Source organism: Electrophorus electricus, chromosome 7, assembly GCF_013358815.1.
Source record: "Electrophorus electricus isolate fEleEle1 chromosome 7, fEleEle1.pri, whole genome shotgun sequence".
NCBI lineage: Eukaryota > Metazoa > Chordata > Actinopteri > Gymnotiformes > Gymnotidae > Electrophorus > Electrophorus electricus.
The window spans coordinates 23168329-23189764 of record NC_049541.1 but is presented as its reverse complement, the minus strand read 5'-3'; the positions used below and the strand labels follow the sequence as shown (position 1 = coordinate 23189764).

Below are 21436 nucleotides of genomic sequence, written 5' to 3'. Positions count from 1 at the left end.
AAACAGAAGCAGCAGGGAGAGCTCTGCAGGATGCCTTACACACACATCACTGCCACAGACACAAGACACCATCACAGTCCCAGACACAAGACACCATCACAGTCCCAGACACAAGACACCATCACAGACCCAGACACAAGACACCATCACAGTCCCAGACACAAGACACCATCACAGACCCAGACACAAGACACCATCACAGACACAAGACACCATCACAGACACAAGACACCATCACAGTCCCAGACACAAGACACCATCACAGACCCAGACACAAGACACCATCACAGACACAAGACACCATCACAGACACAAGACACCATCACAGTCCCAGACACAAGACACCATCACAGACCCAGACACAAGACACCATCACAGACACAAGACACCATCACAGACACAAGACACCATCACAGTCCCAGACACAAGACACCATCACAGACCCAGACACAAGACACCATCACAGACACAGACACAAGACACCATCACAGACCCAGACACAAGACACCATCACAGACACAAGACACCATCACAGTCCCAGACACAAGACACCATCACAGACCCAGACACAAGACACCATCACAGACACAGACACAAGACACCATCACAGTCCCAGACACAAGACACCATCACAGTCCCAGACACAAGACACCATCACAGTCCCAGACACAAGACACCATCACAGACCCAGACACAAGACACCATCACAGACACAAGACACCATCACAGTCCCAGACACAAGACACCATCACAGTCCCAGACACAAGACACCATCACAGACACAAGACACCATCACAGTCCCAGACACAAGACACCACCACAGTCCCAGACACAAGACACCATCACACTCCCAGACACAAGACACCATCACAGTCCCAGACACAAGACACCATCACAGACCCAGACACAAGACACCATCACAGTCCCAGACACAAGACACCATCACAGACACAAGACACCATCACAGTCCCAGACACAAGACACCATCACAGTCCCAGACACAAGACACCATCACAGTCCCAGACACAAGACACCATCACAGTCCCAGACACAAGACACCATCACAGACCCAGACACAAGACACCATCACAGACACAAGACACCATCACAGTCCCAGACACAAGACACCATCACAGTCCCAGACACAAGACACCATCACAGTCCCAGACACAAGACACCATCACAGTTCTAGCGACAGATCCAGAGACAGATACAGAGATACACAGAAGGTCCCAGAGAGAAAGACAACCTAGATAAATGTTTAGGATTATTTACTTACCAAAATAGAACTTCAGATAGAAGTTAGAACACAATAAATTGTGTTAATGACTTTATTCTGCAGAGCTGTGTGTGTATTTCCTGTATTTGTATGCAGTCGTAGTCTTTGCAAGGACACACACAGACTTGCATGCAGGTCTTTAAGACTAAGATGTTGCTAAGCAGGGGGTGAACTGCGTGAGATGGCTGAAGGTGTTGTCATGCAGCAGGTGTGTGTGTGTGTGTGTGTGTGTGTGTGTGTAGGTGTGTGGGTGTGTGTGTGTAGGTGTTTGGAGGTGTGGGGTGGCTGCAAGAAGTGTGTGCATGGGGATACAGGTGTAGGTGTATAAGATGTGGATGTGTAAGATGGCAGAGGTGTGTGTGTGTGTGTGTGCGCGTGTTTGAGCATGTGTCTGTGAGTGTGTGTGTGTGTGTGTATGAGATGAGCCTCCTGCTCCAGAGTCACTACTATCTAATGAAGTGCTGTGGATTTATAATTATGTGTTTATGAACAAACCAGCTGCCTGTGGCAGAGGCTAATTATTTTGTCTGTGTTCCTAGTCACTGTGTGTGTGTGTGTGTGTGCTTATTGGTGAGCGTGTTGTCTGTGTGATTGAAGTCACCACCTAAAAGGATGAAAAGGAATAGATGAAGCGTTTTGTCTGTAGTTGTTTTGCTCATCTGAGCTCTGCACAGTGTGTGTGTGTGTGTGTGTTTGTATGTATGTTACACTTACTATCATCCCTCTGATTAGTTCGACATTAGAGATCCTGTGTGTGTATTTCCCTGTTTAGCATTCTCTTCCCATAAGAATGCAGTAGAAGTGAAAGGGTTAATCAGCTGTTGTCAGGGCAGGTTGTGGTCAGCTCAATAGCTGTTGCCCTTAATGTTGTTGGTGATGACCTGCTACTGAGTAATGACCTCTGACCCCACCCTGACCCCACCCTGACCCCACATATGTCTAACCTGACCCAGACCCTTCCCCAGACAGACACAATGAGGCGGTGACAGAGCTATGGGGCAGTTACAGAGATATAGGGCATTTATGGAGATATGGGGCAGTTATGGAACTGTGGGGTACTTATGGAACTGTGGGGTAGTTCCAGCATCGTGGGGCAGTTATGGTAGTTAGAGCTATGAAGTATTTATAGCACTGTAGTGCAGTTATTGTGTGGGGTCAACATGGAGATGTGAGACATTGTGCACAGTACTGTGGCACTGTGGGGCAGTCGGTGATATGAGTATGTTAAAGCGCTGTGAGAGAGTATTGGTGCTGGGGGCAGTTACGGAGCTGTGGGGCAGTTACGGAGCTGTCCTTCAGGGCCGTTTCTTCACCAGGGTGCCTGCTGCATCTATCCTCCAGCTCATGACAGATGGGTCCCCCAGCAGGACTCTGTCTCTACTTCTCTCACTATATCCACTCTCTCTCTTTTACCCTTACTGTCATTCTTTATCTCTGTTTCTCTCTGTCTGTCCATCTCTCTCTCTCTCTCTCTCTCTCTCTCTCTCTCTCTCTCTCTCTCTCTCTCTCTCTCTCTCTCTCTCTCTCTCTCTCTCTGTTTCATTGACAGGTCTGTATTGACATGGTCTCTGCATAGTCTCACCAGTCAGCCACCAGCCACCAGCCAAATGCTCATGACTGTGATTGTGTGTGTGTGTGTGTGTGTGTGTGTGTGTCTGCGTGCTAATGAAGTTACTGCCCAAAAAAGTTCAAACTGAGGGGGAAATGAATCCATATGTGTCCATTACATTCCCCGTGGGCAGACTGGTGTCATTCTGGTGCTGTACTTTCCTGTTTTGCCATCAGAATAAGACGCATCTCTCTCCTATTGTACTAAGACAGGACAGAATGGCAGCAATTATGTTGATATGCAGGGAAATTCGTCTCCTTCACTTTCAGTGTTGTGTACAGTTCTCAGTTTGTTTTAATAAAGACCACTCAGAGCATGTTCCCTGTTGGGTCTGTGTGTGTGTGTGCATGTGTGTATGTATTTGTGTGTAAAAGAGTGTTTTATTGTGCGTATCAGTGTTGCGGTAGTGTGATCAGAGCTCTTTTTTGGTCTTTTTTCAGTGGGTCTTCTGTTGCTGCGATTACACACACACACACGCACACACACACACACACACACACACACACACACACACACACACACACATGCTATCTTTGTTGACGGGGGAATTGTATAGAGAGCTTTTAAGGTAATTAGTGGACTGAACTGGAGCTTCTCTTCCATTCATGCTCTTCATTAGCGGCTCCTTGAAAAGAAAAAAAAAGAGTGATACTGTCATCACTGCCACCAGACACAAGGAGAGCCCATTTCAGATCAGCAAAAGAGAGAGAAAGCGTGAGTGAGTGAGTGAGTGAGTGTGTGTGTGTGTACGAGAAAGAGAGCGTGAGCGATAATGTGCTGGCATGTGTCCTCGCATGTAAGGACACCAATGAATGTGCAGATGAAATATTAAGTTAATTGGAACCTTAGATCATCCTACATCATTCCTTGCTGGAGACCCTCAGTGATGCACTGTTCTGTAACGATCAGCTAGGCGTACGAGCTTGTCGGGGCTGGAGTGCTAGGAGCCACTGCTCTCTGGAGCTCTCTGAGCTGGGGTTTGTTTGTTTGGATTTTGCTGGTTAATTCCGCCTTAACTCCCACTTTCCCATGTGCAGCTCCAAACTTTGATCTTTTTTCCACTCATCAGACAGACGACTCGTCTAAAACTGTGCCATACATGCACTGAAGATCAGCATTCGCATCATGAGCCAGTCACCAAACCTAAACCCACACAGATACACACGCTCGCACACACACTCATGTTGGCCCTCGTCTCACAGTTTGACAGAATAGAGGGATGCAGCAGAGCTTTGATGAGCACACAACCACAGAGCTGCATTATTGATGACTGACACACATTAAACACACACACACACACACACACACACACACACACACACAGTGACCTAACTGTGTTAAAACAGTAGAGTACTCCATGTATTTGCTCTCTCTCTTTCTCTCTCTCACTCTGTGTGTGTGTGTGTGTGTGTGTGTGTGTGTGTGTGTGTCTATTCTGTAGCAAAACTAGTAGCACTCTTTGTGCTCCCTCCAGGCCTTGGTGCTTTGATGAGGAAGAGAGCACACCAACTGCAGCCTACAATAGTGATTAGTGGAGCACACTCACTATAGGCTGCTGTAGTGATTAGAGGAGCACACTCACTATAGGCTGTTGTAGAGATTAGTGGAGCACACTCACTATAGGCCACTGTAGTGAATAGTGGAGCACACTCACTGTAGGCTGCTGTAGTGATTAGAGGAGCACACTCTCTGTAGGCTGCTGTAGTGATTAGAGGAGCACACTCACTGTAGGCTGCTGTAGTGATTAGAGGAGCACACTCACTATAGGCTGTTGTAGAGATTAGTGGAGCACACTCACTATAGGCTGTTGTAGTGATTAATGGTGCACATTCACTGTAGGCTGCTGTAGTGATTAGAGGAGCACACTCACTATAGGCTGCTGTAGTGATTAGAGGAGCACACTCACTATAGGCTGCTGTAGTGATTAGAGGAGCACACTCACTATAGGCTGTTGTAGAGATTAGTGGAGCACACTCACTATAGGCTGTTGTAGTGATTAGTGGTGCACATTCACTGTAGGCTGCTGTAGTGATTAGAGGAGCACACTCACTATAGGCCACTGTAGTGATTAGAGGAGCACACTCACTGTATGCCACTGTAGTGATTAGTGGAGCACACTCACTGTAGGCTGTTGTAGTGATTAGTGGAGCAAACGCACTATAGGCTGTTGTAGTGGTTAGTGGAGCACATTCACTATAGGTTGTTGTAGTGATTAGTGGAGCACACTCATCATTAAGTTGGACCAGAAACCAGTCAGTATTGTTTGCTCTCATACCATCACATTACTTGCGGTCCAGTTCATTTCAAACGTTTTATATGTTGGAATACTGCTCGGTTGTCTGTAGGTGCACATTGTAAAATATTTATGGAATCTCTGTGTTTGCTGTGAATTAATGGTAGAGGTTCACCAAGGGCCAGTGATTAGCTAGATGATACTTTGTAGCTCAAATGAGCCACTTAACTATTACATCTACCGTAAGTCATAACTGCAACTCTGAAAGTGTAAAGCTGTCATTTCGTCCAACTTTTAAATAGTGACTAAGCCTAATATTTCCCATCTATTTCCCTGTTATGGCTCTGGGTTTGCCAAACCATCTCCCCCGGGGTCAGTTGTGACCAGGTCCTCCCATGAGCATGCGGTACTTCCTCGTTGTCGTATGTCAGCTGACCTGTGTCAGTGGGGAGAGCAGTAAGCGCTGACTGTTCAGGTCCGTTTGAGACAGCAGACAGCCCCGACTGGCCAGACAGCCCCGACTGGCCAGACAGCCCCAACTGGCTTTATGCGATTAGGACCCGCCTCACTGCCGATCAGGATCAATACAGTGCAACGCCCTCTGTGTCTCCCAGCTATTGATTAATCCATATATATCTCATGCTCATTTTTATGGGCTTGTTATTTGTTGAGGATGTGTGTGTGTGTGTGTGTGTGTGTGTGCGCGTGCGTGTGCGTGTGTACGTGCGTGTGTAAATGTTTAGGTGGGAGCTTTGTGCTGTCTTGTGAAGAGCTGTCTGCCTGTCTTTCTCCTACCCACCTGTTTGCACTCTCGTTCACTAGAGTAGTTTGAGATGGGAAGATGAGCGATGGATGGAAGCATCTGTTCTTCTCTTCCTTTATCTCTGTTCCATACACTCGTTCTTTTAGCTGCCATGGCTGGCATGTGTTACCATGGTGACAGTTGTTGGGCTCTGGCAGTGGCAGTGTGGGGAGTATGAGTTGTGTGTGCACACGTGTGTGTGTGTGTGTGTGTGTTTGTGTTTGTGTTTGTGAGAGAGATAGAGACATAGAGAGAAAGTGTGTGTGTGTGTGTGTGTGTGTGTGAGAGAGAGAGAGAATTAGTGAGGGAAAGAGTGAATGTGTGTGTGTGTGTGTGTGTGTGTGTGTGTGTGTGTGTGTGTGTGTGAGAGAGAGAGAGAATTAGTGAGGGAAAGAGTGAGTGTGTGTATGTGTGTGTGTGTGTGTGTGTGTGTGTGTGTGTGTGTGTGTGTGTGTGAGAGAGAGAGAGAGAGAGAATTAGTGAGGGAAAGAGTGAGTGTGTGTATGTGTGTGTGTGTGTGTGTGTGTGTGTGTGTGTGTGTGTGTGTGTGTGTGTGTGTGTGTGTGAGAGAGAGAGAGAGAGAGAGAGGGAGAGATCCTCAACCTGATTCTTGACCACAGTAACATTCACACATATTCACTTCCTGTAATGTATCTCAGTTGAACTCAGTGAGTAAAAAAGAGCACTGAAGTTGTGCGCCCTAAATGTTTGTGTTGTGCGTTTTAGAGTGAATCAATACACTCCTGATGCAGGGACCTTGATAGTAATATTAGCCCCCCTCTCTATGTGTCTCTCATCTTCTCATTCTCTCTCATCTCTGTCACTATGTGCTCACAAACACACACACACAAAGTAGAGTTAATAAATCCCTAATTTTCACTCTCTCAGTGGTGTGTGGAAGGTGTTTGAGATATCCTGCTTTATCAGATGGGTATTAGAGGGGGAATCAGCCTGATTACAGCAGCGGACATTAACAGTAGCAGCATCGTTTAAACGACCCTGTGAGACTAATGGATTTCCAAATGAATTTGTCAACAGCAGCTGCCCAGAATACAATTAACCAGGAAACAGGGAAGTAATGTCTCTGACCTGGATAGCATAGAGCAGTGTTTTCTAGGTGTATGTGCATATGTGTATTTGCATATGTGTATGGTTGACTGTGGAAAGTAGCTACATTTTTAAAATACTTTCTAATAAAGATGTGCTTATTAGATTATGCATTTGTGTGAGTCTCTAGCTCTGAGAAAAAGAGATATGGTGTGTGTGCATGTGCATGCGTGTGTGTGTGTGTGTGTGTGTGTGTTGAAAATTAAATAGGGAAGCACAGTAGTTAATGTGTTAGTTCTACATCCTTTTGAAGAGGAATAGGTTAGAGACAGAAAGAGAGTGGAAGAGAGAGAGAGAAGATGGAGCTGAGTGAGGTAATGTGAGGTAATGTGAGGTAATGTGAGGTCTTTAACATACTATAGTAGTAAGGGTTAGTGAGTGTGTGATTGAATGGGACTGGACTAGAAGTAGAGGCAGAACCGTCACTTGGTAACGAGCACCGGTGCTAAGCACCAATGAAGCCCCAGAACACAGCCGTGCAGAGCAGGTCTCATTTGCTTGAACTTTGCAAATCTCCCCCCCCCCCCCCCCCCCCCCCCCGCACGCTCACACAAGCACTCGCACACACTTGCACCTGTGGTAGATCTCAATCCTCCCCTGCCTCTCAGTCAGACCTGGGTAAAGATGCCTAATTATCTATGAGCTCCTGGTCCGCCTCAGCACTCGCTAACGACACCGTGATTAATCAACAAGCACATGACCGGGAAATTTCACCCTCAGGGACATGGAGAGAGAGGGGGAGAGTCCAAGGGAGACAGACAGGCGAGAGGGAGAGAGAAAGAGAGAGGAAAGCTACTGAGAAGAAGCAAGAGAGAGAGACAGGGGTGTGGGGAAATATATAGCGCTAATAAATAAATGAATAAAAACAAGTGTGTGACTAAGTGTGTATAGTGTTTCTGGATGTCTATGTACAAGCTGTGGGTGTGTATGTGTATGTGTGTCTGTGTCTCATCGGCCTGAGGCAGAAGCAGCTCAGATCAAGGCATGTGTATTTATTACCTGCCTGAGAGTGGTTACCCATCAGTAGTTTCTGCAGACTGGAACAACTCTAGCACTTAATAACGCTGCTTGTGGGTCAGGACCTGGATAAGGGTAAAGATATTCAAGGTGTGTATTTTATGAGTGATGCATGTGTGTGTGTGTGTGTGTGTGTTTGTGTGTGTGTGTGTGTGTGGTTTTGAGGTCTTCATTAGCTGTGAGCAGAGCACACAGTGAAGCAGCCCCCTGCTACATCAACAGGAGCATCATTACAGCTGTCTGTGTTGAAAGCTGCTTTAACCCTTCCTGCACAGAAACAACTGCTTTCATCAGACTCCAGCCTCAGTCAGAAAAACCTTACTGCTCACTATACACACACACACACACACACACACACACACACACACACACACACACACACACACACACACACACACACACACACACACACATACACACACACACATACGCATTGGGAGAGAGAGCATTTATGTCTCTGAATGCATGCTCTAACACCTGTTAGTTTTACCTGAAATCAATTAAGGACCCGTTAAGTTTGCTATGGTGCACGCTACCGTGTTTCTGCTCACGTTTCTGGAAACTAGTAAATTGAGTTCAAGACCTCGAGGCTTCGATTGCAAAGTGCAAATCCAAACCCGCAAAACGGCAAATGAATGAACTAATCTTTTTATTCTGAAACATTGTTGAAATCCATCAGTTTAGATGATTGGTCATGAAAGCTCTGGAAATAAGCTAATAATCTGAAGCAGGTGTTTTACAGCAGATATAAGAGGCTCCTGCTGTGGTCTTTCCAAAGGGACCCATGGAACTCTGTTTTCAGCGCGTTCTACTTGCTTCTACGGACATGAAACATGTGAACAGCTTGCTTAGTGCTTTGAAAGGTAGAGGCGTTTTGGACTCGGCGTGGGGTTGGAGCAGGGTGCCGGGCCCTGGCTGAGCCTGGCCGGTAAGAAAAGCAATCATGCGGAAGAGTGTTCCAGCTGCCCACTGGAGAGTGTGAAGAAGGGAGCGAGGACCCTCAGCGGGAGACGCAGGTCATTTAGATGAGCCTGTTACACGCGCATGCACACGCACACACACACACACACGCATACACACACACACACACACACACACACACACACACACACACACACACACACACATTCAGAGAGAGAGAGAGAAATAGAAAAAGAGAGGTGGTTAACACAGAGACAGAGAGACCAGGGAGGCAGTGAACAGGACATTCACTTTTTAATAGTCCTGTTATTTGACTGTTGTGTGAAAGAAAAGGGCATTAAACGTCAGCATGTGTGCATTTGTATGTGTGGGCAAAAGGAGGTAAGATCCAGTCTGCACAGTCAGGCTAAGGAGTGGGGATCAGGGTGTGTTTCTATAGTAACGTCGGCAGTCTACCAGGTTGGGACAAAGGCAGAAAGTGGCCCCTCTCTCTACTGCACATGCTCAGTGGCCCCTCTCTCTACTGCACGTGCTCAGTGGCCCCTCTCTCTACTGCACATGCTCAGTGGCCCCTCTCTCTACTGCACATGCTCAGTGGCCCCTCTCTCTACTGCACATGCTCAGTGGCCCCTCTCTCTACTGCACATGCTCAGTGGCCCCTCTCTCTACTGCACATGCTCAGTGGCCCCTCTCTCTACTGCACATGCTCCTAAGCCTCTTAGAGCCCAAGCATGTAAGCCCCTCTGACAACTAGATGCCTGGAAGAGAAACGCTACGTTTACATTACCAACCTGATGTGAATCACACTGGATTTTTTCCCTTAAAGTGACACAAATCTGATTTCTCAGGGCTGTGTTGACACACAAATTCAATCTTTTCAAGTCAGATTTTAGTCACTTCCGAATGTGGTTTTGACAGGATTCGTATACGTTTCGTGGTCTTGCAACTTGAATAAGACCAGTCAGCATTCATGTGGCCTTTTGCCTAGATAGATACGCTAAGAGCACCCGCAGTAATGACAGACGCCTTCTCGACCTGATCATGTACAGTTGATCAACTACTTGCGCTTCAATGTTACTGTTTTAATGTCACGAGTCATTTCACAAATATACCGTTTTTTTGGGGGGGTTTATTTGGTGCTGTTGACACAGGGAACCTGTGCAAAAATGTATCAGTGTGCGCATTACAGACAGATACAGGTCACTTGCAATTATGAATGTGAACCATCAAGATAGGTAAATCCAATAAGAGCAAAAAATCAGACTTGAACAATGTGGCTTGAAATCTGAACGTCACAAAAGAGGAAGACAAAGAAACTATTATTAATAAACACTGATATAAACATCAAGAGAAACATACCATGAATATGAATATATTGTGTATTTAAAAAAAAACATTTGATTTGTTGGTCATTTATTCTCAAAAGCCACTGGATAAAAGTTATAAGTATACATTTAATTAATTCTGCATTAAAATGTGCCTTTTTATTTTATACAAATTGCATGCCTGAACATATGAATTCTGATGAGTCCTCTTTGGATTTCCAGGTGTGGATCATTCAAACCTGGATTTGAAGAAGAATTTTGTGAGTGTTCCTTCTCTTACTGTTCCAGAGCTCCAGATTGCAGTAATCTGGGCTGAGGCACCAAGCCACTGAATGTCTCTATATGAATGCCCCCACCATCCCCACAAAAAACACCACAACACACCCCCTTCATGCCAAAGTCTGCCTGTCGGAGATGAGATCAGATTTGTGTACACACGCGAGCACTGCGTCCATGCAGCAGGTAGGAACAGGCAGACACATTTCTGCCGTTGCCATCTGTAGTGTGACTGCTACAGCAGGGATCAAAGCCAACAACACACTGCCTGTTTCTCCCTCTTCTCTGGAGCATCGACTGATTTAACGAATGAAGTGTCTTTCCCACTAGGGGAGAGGAGAGGGGACCCCAACATGTGAAGAGTGTAGTAGAGGTTCCATTTCATGTTCTGATTACATTAGGCTGCCACAAAGACAAGACATTCGGTGCTTGTTCTTTGGACGATTCTTTCAGTGCTGGTTAAGGTGTCTGATTGATATATCAGCCTGCTGGAGAGAAAGGGCCCCATGGTCCTCCGCTGGGGCCGGTGACACCCAGCAGAACACTCGGCTCTCCGTCGCGCCACCTCGCGCACAGGAAGAGGGGAGAGGGTGACCCTGTTGTCTTCCCTTTTACAACACACGCTTTCCGACGGACAGTTCAGATGTTTGTTAAAGAAGCAGAAAGTTCCAGGCTAACTCAGGGCGTTCTGCTCCTGTTTTGTGGTTTGTTTTTTTCAAAGATCCAGTGAAAGATCCAGGACTTGGCAAGGTGGATCTGCAACAGTAACAAAGCACGACATGAAACATAACCAGTAAACACAAGCAGTAAACACAAGCAGTAAACACAACTAGTAAACATGGACAGCACTGAGACGTGAAGCTTGTTGCTTTTCATTTTTTGTTCTTTCTGCTCTCCCTCGCTGGTATTTAAAAATACCAGTAGTTGGTCTTTGCTACTTGGTTTATCTGTCGATACATGAGCTTGACCAAGCTTGCAAGCTCAACCCAGTGAGTCCCTGGCCTACAAATGGAGAGAAACATTAACGTCCGAACCATTCCCTAGGAATTATATTCATGCCTTTTTCTATCAATACAAATACAGGCAAAAGTTTGTGGTTCCTGAAATAGTTTCTTAGTTCCAAAGAAAAGATACAAAAGTGCCTAAAAAGAACATCTGTGGACCTCAGCCACAGGCAGCACATAGCACAGCTGGGACTTGAACCTGAATACTTGCCGTGCAATATTCCTGTACACTGCAGTGCTTTAATGGACTCAGCATGAGAGGTCATGCAATTGGCTGAGCTGCTGGCCATGTGTTTGCTCTTTGTCTGAACGGTGTGCTGCTTGTTGCCTGCAGGAGGTGTTTGCGAGCTTTGACCTGCGTGGTGCCCATGGCCTTTCCCATGATCCCATGCCACTGAGAGATGAGGAGAATGGGTAGCGTGCACTCCCTCTATGAAAATGCAAGCATAGCACTCACCACTTGGGGCTTATTCATTAGTTCAGCCTTCAAACCTGGTTGCATTTCTTGGTTATTTTTATCAGTTAATCAAATTATTAATTCATTCTTTCTTTTTCTTTTTTCTTTTTTTAAATGTATGTCATACTGTCACAGTCATGGCACAAAGTGTGCAGGAGAGATAGCGATGGAGGCTAATAACTGCTACTGCGGAGTGGGTATTGCCTTCAATGCCCGCGTCGGAGGTAAGGACTAAACCCAGTACAGCACTGTGTTATCCACTTCACCACAATACTGCCTTTAACCTTAAACCCATCACACTAGTATTATACATTAAACCCAGCACAGTCCTGTTCACTAACCGAATACACTACTGCCATATACACTAATCCAGTACACTAATCCCTGTGTACTAGTGCCCTATACACGAAACACTATAGCCTTAGAAAACCTTCCATTGTTAGGAACTCACGTACTTAGGAATGGTAGACATGTTTCAAAGAAGCGAATTTTGCTGTCAGTGTGGAAAACAGAAACGAACATCTTTAAACATGCATAAAAAGAACAATTTGATCTTTAGAACTCTAAGGGCATTGAAACAGTGAAACAGTGGAAGTCAAGTTAGAGTACAAGATGGCTAACTGAAAATGAGATTTGACAATGGAAGAAAAACACACCCCTTAAATGTTAAATACATCAAATACATTTTCTCAGTGTGTGTGTGTGTGTGTGTTATCTTAGCTGTTCCCAGGACTGCACTCGTCTGGATGGCGATCTCAGGCCTTTTTGCTTTTTCTTCTGAGATCTGTAGTGCCACTGTCAGTTTGGGGTTCACAGACCCTAGTGCTGCGATTACCATGTTGCCTTCACCTTCCACATCCAGCTTACTCTTCCGGCAGCGCTTGGTATTTGTTTTTCATGTTCCTTGGTCCTGATGTTGCAATCACTTGGGATTGCTACATGTATCACTATGTCCTCTTCTGCTCTTTGTCCATCACTACCATGTTCGGTTGGTTAGCCTTTACAATTTGCCAGTCTGGATCTGGAAGTCCCATAGGATCTTAGTTCAGTCATTCACACACACACACACACACACACACACACACACACACACACACACACACACACACACACACATATATATATATATATATATATATAATATACACTGCAGGTACACCCTGGAATCTAATTTATATATGTATATATATATTATATATGTCCAGCTCAGTGCAAAATATAGAATCACACAACAAGTCTCTTCAACAGAAGTCTCTTCTGTATGGATTGCTTTTTCACCAAGACCAACAGATCTGGCTATCTTCCAACAGATCTGGCTATATCTAGCATCTGTTTCTAACAGCTGGTCATATTCAATATTGCTTCACATTTATACCAAAAGAACCAAAATAAATAGATCCATACAGACACCAAAATAATCATAATTGCAAATAAATATTATTTTATTGCTATTATAATTCATACACAGAAATAGACATTTTTGCCTACCAGAATATTTCAGTCTGTTAACCAAAATGTCTCTGTACGCTTAAATTTTCAGAAGCAGATTTTTCAGTGTTTGGTATAGAATAAAGCCTAATTAAAGAAAGAAGTAACAAATTGAGCCCAGTGATTTGAATAGTCCCCCCATCCATACGTCACATACCTTTGTCATTCCTGTACAATGAGCTCAGTGTCTTTCTAAGCACAGGCCTCTTTTGCTGTGTGGAGGCATCCGTCTTTTGGACGGTTCGTTGACAGACTCTATGGAGGCCTCCGCCCTCACCTACAACAATGACTTCATCGACATCTACACCTGCTGCTGGGGGCCACGTGACGATGGCACAGAACTAACGGGACCTGCTATGCTCACGGAGAAAGCCCTGCGCCTAGGAACACACAAGGTACCAACACACATACGCACACTCACGTGTACACGCAAGCGCGCCAAGGTAAACACACACATCCCCACGTTTACACAGGAAGACCTCACTTACACGAGCAGCTCCAGTATTTGTCTTCTCTATACGTGCGTGTGTGTGTGTGTGTGTGTGTGTGTGTGTGTGTGTGTGTGTTTGTGTGCGTGTAGGGTCGAGGTGGCAAGGGAAGCATCTTTGTGTGGGCGTCTGGAAATTGTGGAATGTCGAACGATCACTGCGGGGCCGATGGCTACGTCAACAGCATCTACACCATTGCCATTGGAACCATCAGTCACACGTGAGAGCCCGCCTCATTTGGGGAGCCCTGCCCTGCCACCATGGCTGTCACCCCCACTGGGAACAGTTTCCTCCACCCCCTGCCTCTGGTGAGGCCATAAGCAGCCATGGTTAAGAACAGTTTTTTGTTTTCTCTTGTGTGTACACTGGGGCAGAGGTCTGAGTGCAGCTCAGAGCTTGTAGAGCCAAAGTCCTGCCAAGCACCCAGCTATATTTAGCACTTCCTCAGAGATTTGCCAATTAACACCTAGCAGTGTATCATCAGTGATCCTCTGTATCCTGCTGCGTAGCCAGGACATGAGCAGCTACAGTTAAGAGTGTGCGAGTGAGTGTATATGTGGGCGCGTGCGCGTGCGTGTGTGTGCGTGCACATGTGTATGTGTGTGTGTGTGTGTGTGTGTGTGTGTGTGTGAATTGAGAGAAAGAGTGATAGAGTAAAAAAGTCAGAAAAGTAGACAGAGGGAGGTAGCACATTATTTTGCCCCAGTTTGACTAACTGGGATACAGCGACCATGTAATATTTATATACAAAAGACACATTCTGTGCGCTTGTGCGCGTGTACCTGCATGTACCGCTGTGTGTCTGCATCTGAGCAGGTGTTAATTGGGGGTGAAGCACTGGAGAAAGGTGTTGATGTGTGGACACCCAGTGCAAGCGTGTAAGGAACCCTGAGGGTGATGTCAGCTCTAAGCCTGTGAATGAACATCAACCCTCCAACCTCCAACGCGGGCCGGGACAGTACCGTACTGATTCTCCCTCTCTCCGGCTGTCTCTCCTCCACTCTTTGTGACTTTCTCTCTCCCTGTCTGTCTCTGTCTCTCTCTAACTCTGTCACACACCCAGCCACTAGGTCGGGTACGCGTTTGAAGCTACTCTCCGAGTGTACGCTATGTGTGTGTGTTTATGTTTGTCTGTAGGTGACTGTGTCTAACCTTGGTGATGGCTGTGTCACACACTTTGCTGGAACATCCAGTGCAGCTCCGATTGCAGCCGGAGTGCTGGCCTTAGTGCTGGAGGCAAAGTGACTGGTTACATCCTCCTATGCCACCCACAGCTACACACACACACTCACCAGCTATAGTGCACTCCCCACTCTTCAACATGTACATAAACATAACCCACATACATACTCTTATACCTCATACATCTCACAGTGCCACACCACGAAAGCTATAACGTCACAGAGTACTACACCTATAAGCTCACATATATCTATACCAATGCTATGTATACCTTTGACTGAGACACAGAAGTTCTCTCTGTATCTGTCTCTTTCTCACACACACACACACACACACACACACACACACACACACACTTCCCCTCAAGCACCAGGTAACCTGTCCCTCACTTGTCATTTCTAGTATACACACCATCCCTATTTTCTACCCACTAGCTGCTGCTTGCTGTCTGTCTCACTGCCTTTCTGATAACCACAACTTTCACTCTCTCACCTGCACACACTCTGCACCACACCGAGAGTGATTCTGAACACATACGTGATCTGCACCACACCGAGAGTGATCCTGAACACATACGTGATCTGTACCACACCGAGAGTGATTCTGAACAAATACGTAATCTGCACCACACTGAGAGTGATTCTGAACACACACGTGATCTGCACCACACCGAGAGTGATCCTGAACAAATACGTGATCTGCACCACACCGAGAGTGATTCTGAACAAATACGTAATCTGCACCACACTGAGAGTGATTCTGAACACACACGTGATCTGCACCACACGAGAGTGATCCTGAACACACACGTGATCTGCACCACACGCATACATGGGATTTGTTTATGATATCATCTGTCTTTTTTCTCTTCAAATCATGGAACGCGTGTTCTGAATGAGTTTAAGACATCCGTTTCACTCTCTCTAGTATTTCTGGTCTTTCTCTGCTGACAGACCTTCATTTGCACTGCAGGAGAGGTTTGCTGCCTGTTAATAACCACTAACATCTTAGTAACTAAGGTTAACTTGGCTAGCTAACAAACAGGAGTCACTGAATGACTGGTAAAATGCTGCTCATTCATTAATTTACTCATATAAGCAAAGAACTGCACATCTGTAAAACCCACAACATTGTTCTTTGATGCAGGTTCAGTAGAGCTGATGTACCCACTGCTTTCTTCAGCAGATATTTTTTATTCTTATATTTTCCAGAATGAAAGGTTGACTGAGTACAGTTATTCTCATTCACCAAATATGGATAATCATTCAACAACCTAGTACATTTTTATATTGAACGGTAAAAATTACAGTGATTGACAACACACATTTCTTTCTGGTTGGGGGTGATTATTCCCAGATCTTATGTTGTGCCAGCATATCGTTCTACATTCCCAGAGCATTTCTGAACATAACCTTTTTATAGTGTGAGGGTGAAAACTGTCAATGTCAAAAACTTCACTAAAATGTCCGTTATGCAGCACTTTTCCATATCATTGTCACGACGGTACAGGAGATACAACACAGCATCTTTTTGAAGTCAACTCTTTTGGGCAGTTTCCCCAGCATTCTTACTTGACAAGCTTTATCGTCAGCCTGACGTCGCTAGGATTGCCACCTTCTCGGCAACGATAACTGGACAATCATACTGCATTAGCCTCACCACTAATGTGTCTTCCACCCGTACTTTGTACTTGACTTTACCTGCTGACTTTTAATTGGCTTAAATTGCCAGTTGGAGGGGGATGTGTGGAGTGACAAACATACTGACATACTGACATACTGATTGTATTGCTTGTTCACCCCCCACACAAACACACAATTCCTGAGAACATTGCTAAAGAAAACAAAACTGGACAAAAGTCAGTTAAAAGCAGACATACAGCCCAAAAAGCGTACTGTCCCCGCGAAAACGGATGGATGCCAGCCCTAAATCTCACCTGTGTCACCCTGACACAGCCAAAGAAATGCCTGCTTATCTGCAAAGTCTGATGTCATCACTTTCTGTCAGTTTACTCACACTGTCTCATGGCACCAAAGTCACTTGACATAGCTGTTTTGTCATTTTGACTTCAAAATTGATTTTATGACAGCTGACGCTTGTTGGAATAAGCATTTGTAAATGTTTATGTATGTTTGTCAGTTGTCATGAAGGGCTTATGTAGGTGTCATGTAGCCTTCTAAACAAGTCAAGTCAATTCAAGTCAAATGTATTTATACAGCGCTTTTTACAACAGGTGTTGTCACAAAGCAGCTTTACAAACGTCCAAGTCCAAGACAAGAGTGACAGTGGCAAAGAAAAACTCACTAGAACATGAAGAAGAAACCTTGAGAGGAACCAAGACTCAAAGGCAGGGCCATCCTCCTCTGGCTGACAACGAACACCACAATAATAACAGTATAGTCACTAAGGAGCAGAATAAATAGTGAAGAATAAATAAATAAATAAATATAAATTAAATAAAAATAAGCAATTAATGTCTAGTCTGCTTTTCTAGAAGTCCTAGTTTGGTCCCGATGGTGTGCATGTGTCCGAAACCCATCCTGCAAGAGAACCTCCATTAAGGGCAATGGAGAAGTTAGCTGGGGTGGAGGTGTGGTGGGCTACAGCAGGGGACATCAGGGGCTGCTGGGAGTAGCCATGAAAGCTGAGATGGGTTGAGGCCGCAAAGTTTTACAGAATATAGAAATATTACAGTCCTGGTGCAGCCTCACTTCTCTTCTTGTTTACATACTACAGCCAACACATTTGGAATATTCTAATGAGCGAATAAATTAGAATAACATTTTGTTTGGTAGCCTGGTGCTGCATGTGCTTGAGTGGTGACTCTGGACCTGTTGTTGTGTATGTTGTAGAACCTACCCATACTCAGTTACACACACATTCTGTCATACAATTACTGTTTACACACCTGTTCACTCACACACACACACACACACACACACTCTTCTAATCCTACATTTCTTGGTTCCTCTCCTTTAATTCAATTTCTGATAGCTTTATTGGCATGACTATATCTAGTGCAATATTACAATGATACTGCAATACAGTATTCAGGATTGTCATTATAATGAATAACAATATAAGTATATCAACAAGAGAAACTATATTTCTATTCCAATATTTGCTTTCTTTTCTGTCGCTCTGTCTTTCTCTCTAGGGATTCGACTAATCAGGGTTATGTGATTGTAGATGCTCTGCATGAATTTGGCTCCGCCCCTCTAATCACGTTTAGCACAACACCCAGCTAACCAAGTACCTCGTAAATACACACATGTACACACAGACGCACTCACACATACAAATACTCCTACATTCATGTAAACCTCAGCCTCTCACTCATTCCTGAAACATTTTTTGCAGTAATTCGTGCAAAACTAATTGAACACTCACACACCTACATACACACCCACACATACACACACCTACACACAAACATGCACACATCTACTCCTACATATCTGTGATAAGTCTCAAAATTCTCGGAGCAGGTTGCTGGTTTCTGCAGTGACTGTAAGTGATTTTACTGAGAGCAATTTCTGTATCAGTTACAACCTGTTCAATAATGACAGTCTCCTCAATCTCTCTAACCAGTTAAATCAGGAACACCCTGATCAGAGCCTTAACGAGAACATGGATGGTCTCTTCTCTCCTCCCTTGACCTTCTATATGGCTCTACTGTAGGAAATTATTCCCCAACACACTCCCACTGCTGCTCATTTTGTGTAGGCACACACACACACACACACACACACACACACACACACACACAAACAGCTCTTGCATTGATCTGGGCCACAGTTCAACTTAATTGGAAATACGATAAAACCCGCTGCAGACACCTATGCACATATATACACATAAACAGAGTAAGGGAGAGAGAGAGTGAGAGAGAGAGAGAGAGAGAGAGAGAGAGAGAGAGAGAGAGAGAGAGAGAGAGACCCACACGTCCACATACACAAACACAGAGAAAGGGAGAGAGAGAGTGAGAGAGAGCGAGCGAGAGAGAGAGATCCACACGTCCCACATACTGTGTGTAGACACTTTCATTATCACTTTAACACTTTCTTAATAGGCATATGCAGTCACCCACATGGTGTTAGACACACACACACACACACACACACACACACACACACACACACTGAAGCTGATGAACCCACTGAAAGCGCTGCATCTACAGCTCAGAAACACTGTCTGCAGAGTCATATTGATCAGAACAGCTTCTTCCATGCCATTTGGACAGCAGAGCCCTTCAGCTGCGCTCTGCCCCGCTCCACACACTGAGGCCTAGCCATCCCAACCAGGGCTCTGGGAACCCTTACAGGCACTGATACTGTCAGAGGTGGGTGGATGCCATCTATCTCAACAGCTTGCTAGAGATCTGGAATTCTCTGTGACTGATAGTCATACAAGACTTTCACCTAATCCAGCAGATTTACATTTTTTCATTTTTGTAGAAAAAAAGCAAAAGAGAAAAACCCGTCAGACATTAGTGGAATCTTGGCCAGGAGTGGGTGTTCAAGAGCAAGTGTGCCTTTTGCCAGTAAATGGCTGTGTGTCATGGTTGTTCTGGGAGATGGCCCAGCCTGCACTGAGCCGCTGTAATTAATTCCCGTGTCGAGGCTTTCACTGAGCTGTTGATTGGGATGATCTCCTTCTCTCTGCTTTTATTTTGTTATGATACAAAGGAGGCCGTTTGAAGTAATTTGTCCCAGAGAGAGCGGCTTGGAATGCCATACAAGCTTTGATTTAGCAAAGCAAATTTAATTTTGTTTGCTTTATGCAAACCCAGCCGGGGCTGGAGGCTTTCTGCAGTTATGTGTGTGTGTGTGTGTGTGTGTGTGTATGTGTGTATGTGTGCGTGTATGTGTATGTTGGAGTATCCGGTCCTAATGGGAGCGAGAGTGAGAAGCGTTTGTTCACTAACTGAGTCACGCTTCTACCAATAGCATATCGTGCATACACACACACAAACACACACACAAACACACACACAAACACCACACAAACACCACATTTCAAAGGTGTAGTGCCCAGCCCCCACTTCCATGCCTTTGAAACTGAAGCTTAAATTCTGTTTTTGATGATTATTAGGAGTGTTCGATTTGCTCCTTGTCTAATGTACACAGACTTTCTTCTTAATCTTTTTATTAACCGTTTCCCCTCTGAGACTCTGATCATTTTATTGTTTGCATGTTAGAGATTAGATTGCTACTTTCAGACTGCTACTGAAGCTCCATTTTGAAGGTTCTTTAGATGTACCTGTGGGTCCATAGTTGGAGATGTATAGAACTGATCCCCTTGAGATGATGTTCAGGGTCACCCTCAGTGTGGTGCAGATCACGTGTGTGTTCAGGATCACTCTCAGTGTGGTGCCGATCACGTGTGTGTTCAGGATCACTCTCAGTGTGGTGCCGATCACGTGTGTGTTCAGGATCACTCTCAGTGTGGTGCCGATCACGTGTGTGTTCAGGATCACTCTCAGTGTGGTGCCGATCACGTGTGTGTTCATGATCACTCTCAGTGTGGTGCCGATCACGTGTGTGTTCAGGATCACTCTCGGTGTGGTGCAGATCACGTGTGTGTTCAGGATCACTCTCAGTGTGGTGCAGATCATGTGTGTGTTCAGGATCACTCAGTGTGGTGCCGATCACGTGTGTGTTCAGGATCACTCTCGGTGTGGTGCAGATCACGTGTGTGTTCATGATCACTCTCAGTGTGGTGCCGATCACGTGTGTGTTCAGGATCACTCTCAGTGTGGTGCAGATCATGTGTGTGTTCAGGATCACTCAGTGTGGTGCCGATCACGTGTGTGTTCAGGATCACTCTCGGTGTGGTGCCGATCACGTGTGTGTTCAGGAGCATTCTCGGTGTTCTGTTGCGTTCCAGGCTGTGTATAGTCAATCTTCCTTATAGAGTCATGAAGGGTTTTTAGAGGAGATCAGGAGCAGAAAGAGTCCAGAAAACAGAAAGCAGCTCCAGCGAGGCACAGGCAGGGCACGTGGGGTCCGGACGCAGCTGTAGGTGTAGTGCCCGCACGGTATCTTGGACTGTAGGGATCTTATGCGTATGAATACTGGTGATCCCCTTTTGTCCAAACCCTCAAGCAATTTCCCCACTGAACAATTATGAGTGAAAAATGTACGTCTATATATATTATAGAAGTGTATAAATATATAATGATATATCTTTGAACTGTTTTGTGTGTGTGTGTGTGTGTACGTGTATGTGTGTGTGTCTGTGTGTGT

General features: G+C 45.3%; 1 protein-coding gene across 1 annotated transcript in view; it reads left to right on the top strand.

Moving 5' to 3' along the window:
- The window catches only part of LOC113591155 (PC3-like endoprotease variant B), a 120603-nt gene that overhangs the window by 51794 nt on the left and 47373 nt on the right, over positions 1–21436 (top strand). The window contains 6 exon segments of the mRNA XM_035528327.1: positions 10516–10553; positions 11908–11987; positions 12166–12254; positions 13741–13913; positions 14099–14314; positions 15144–15247. Of these exon segments, the coding sequence (XP_035384220.1) occupies positions 10516–10553; positions 11908–11987; positions 12166–12254; positions 13741–13913; positions 14099–14314; positions 15144–15247 (700 nt within the window).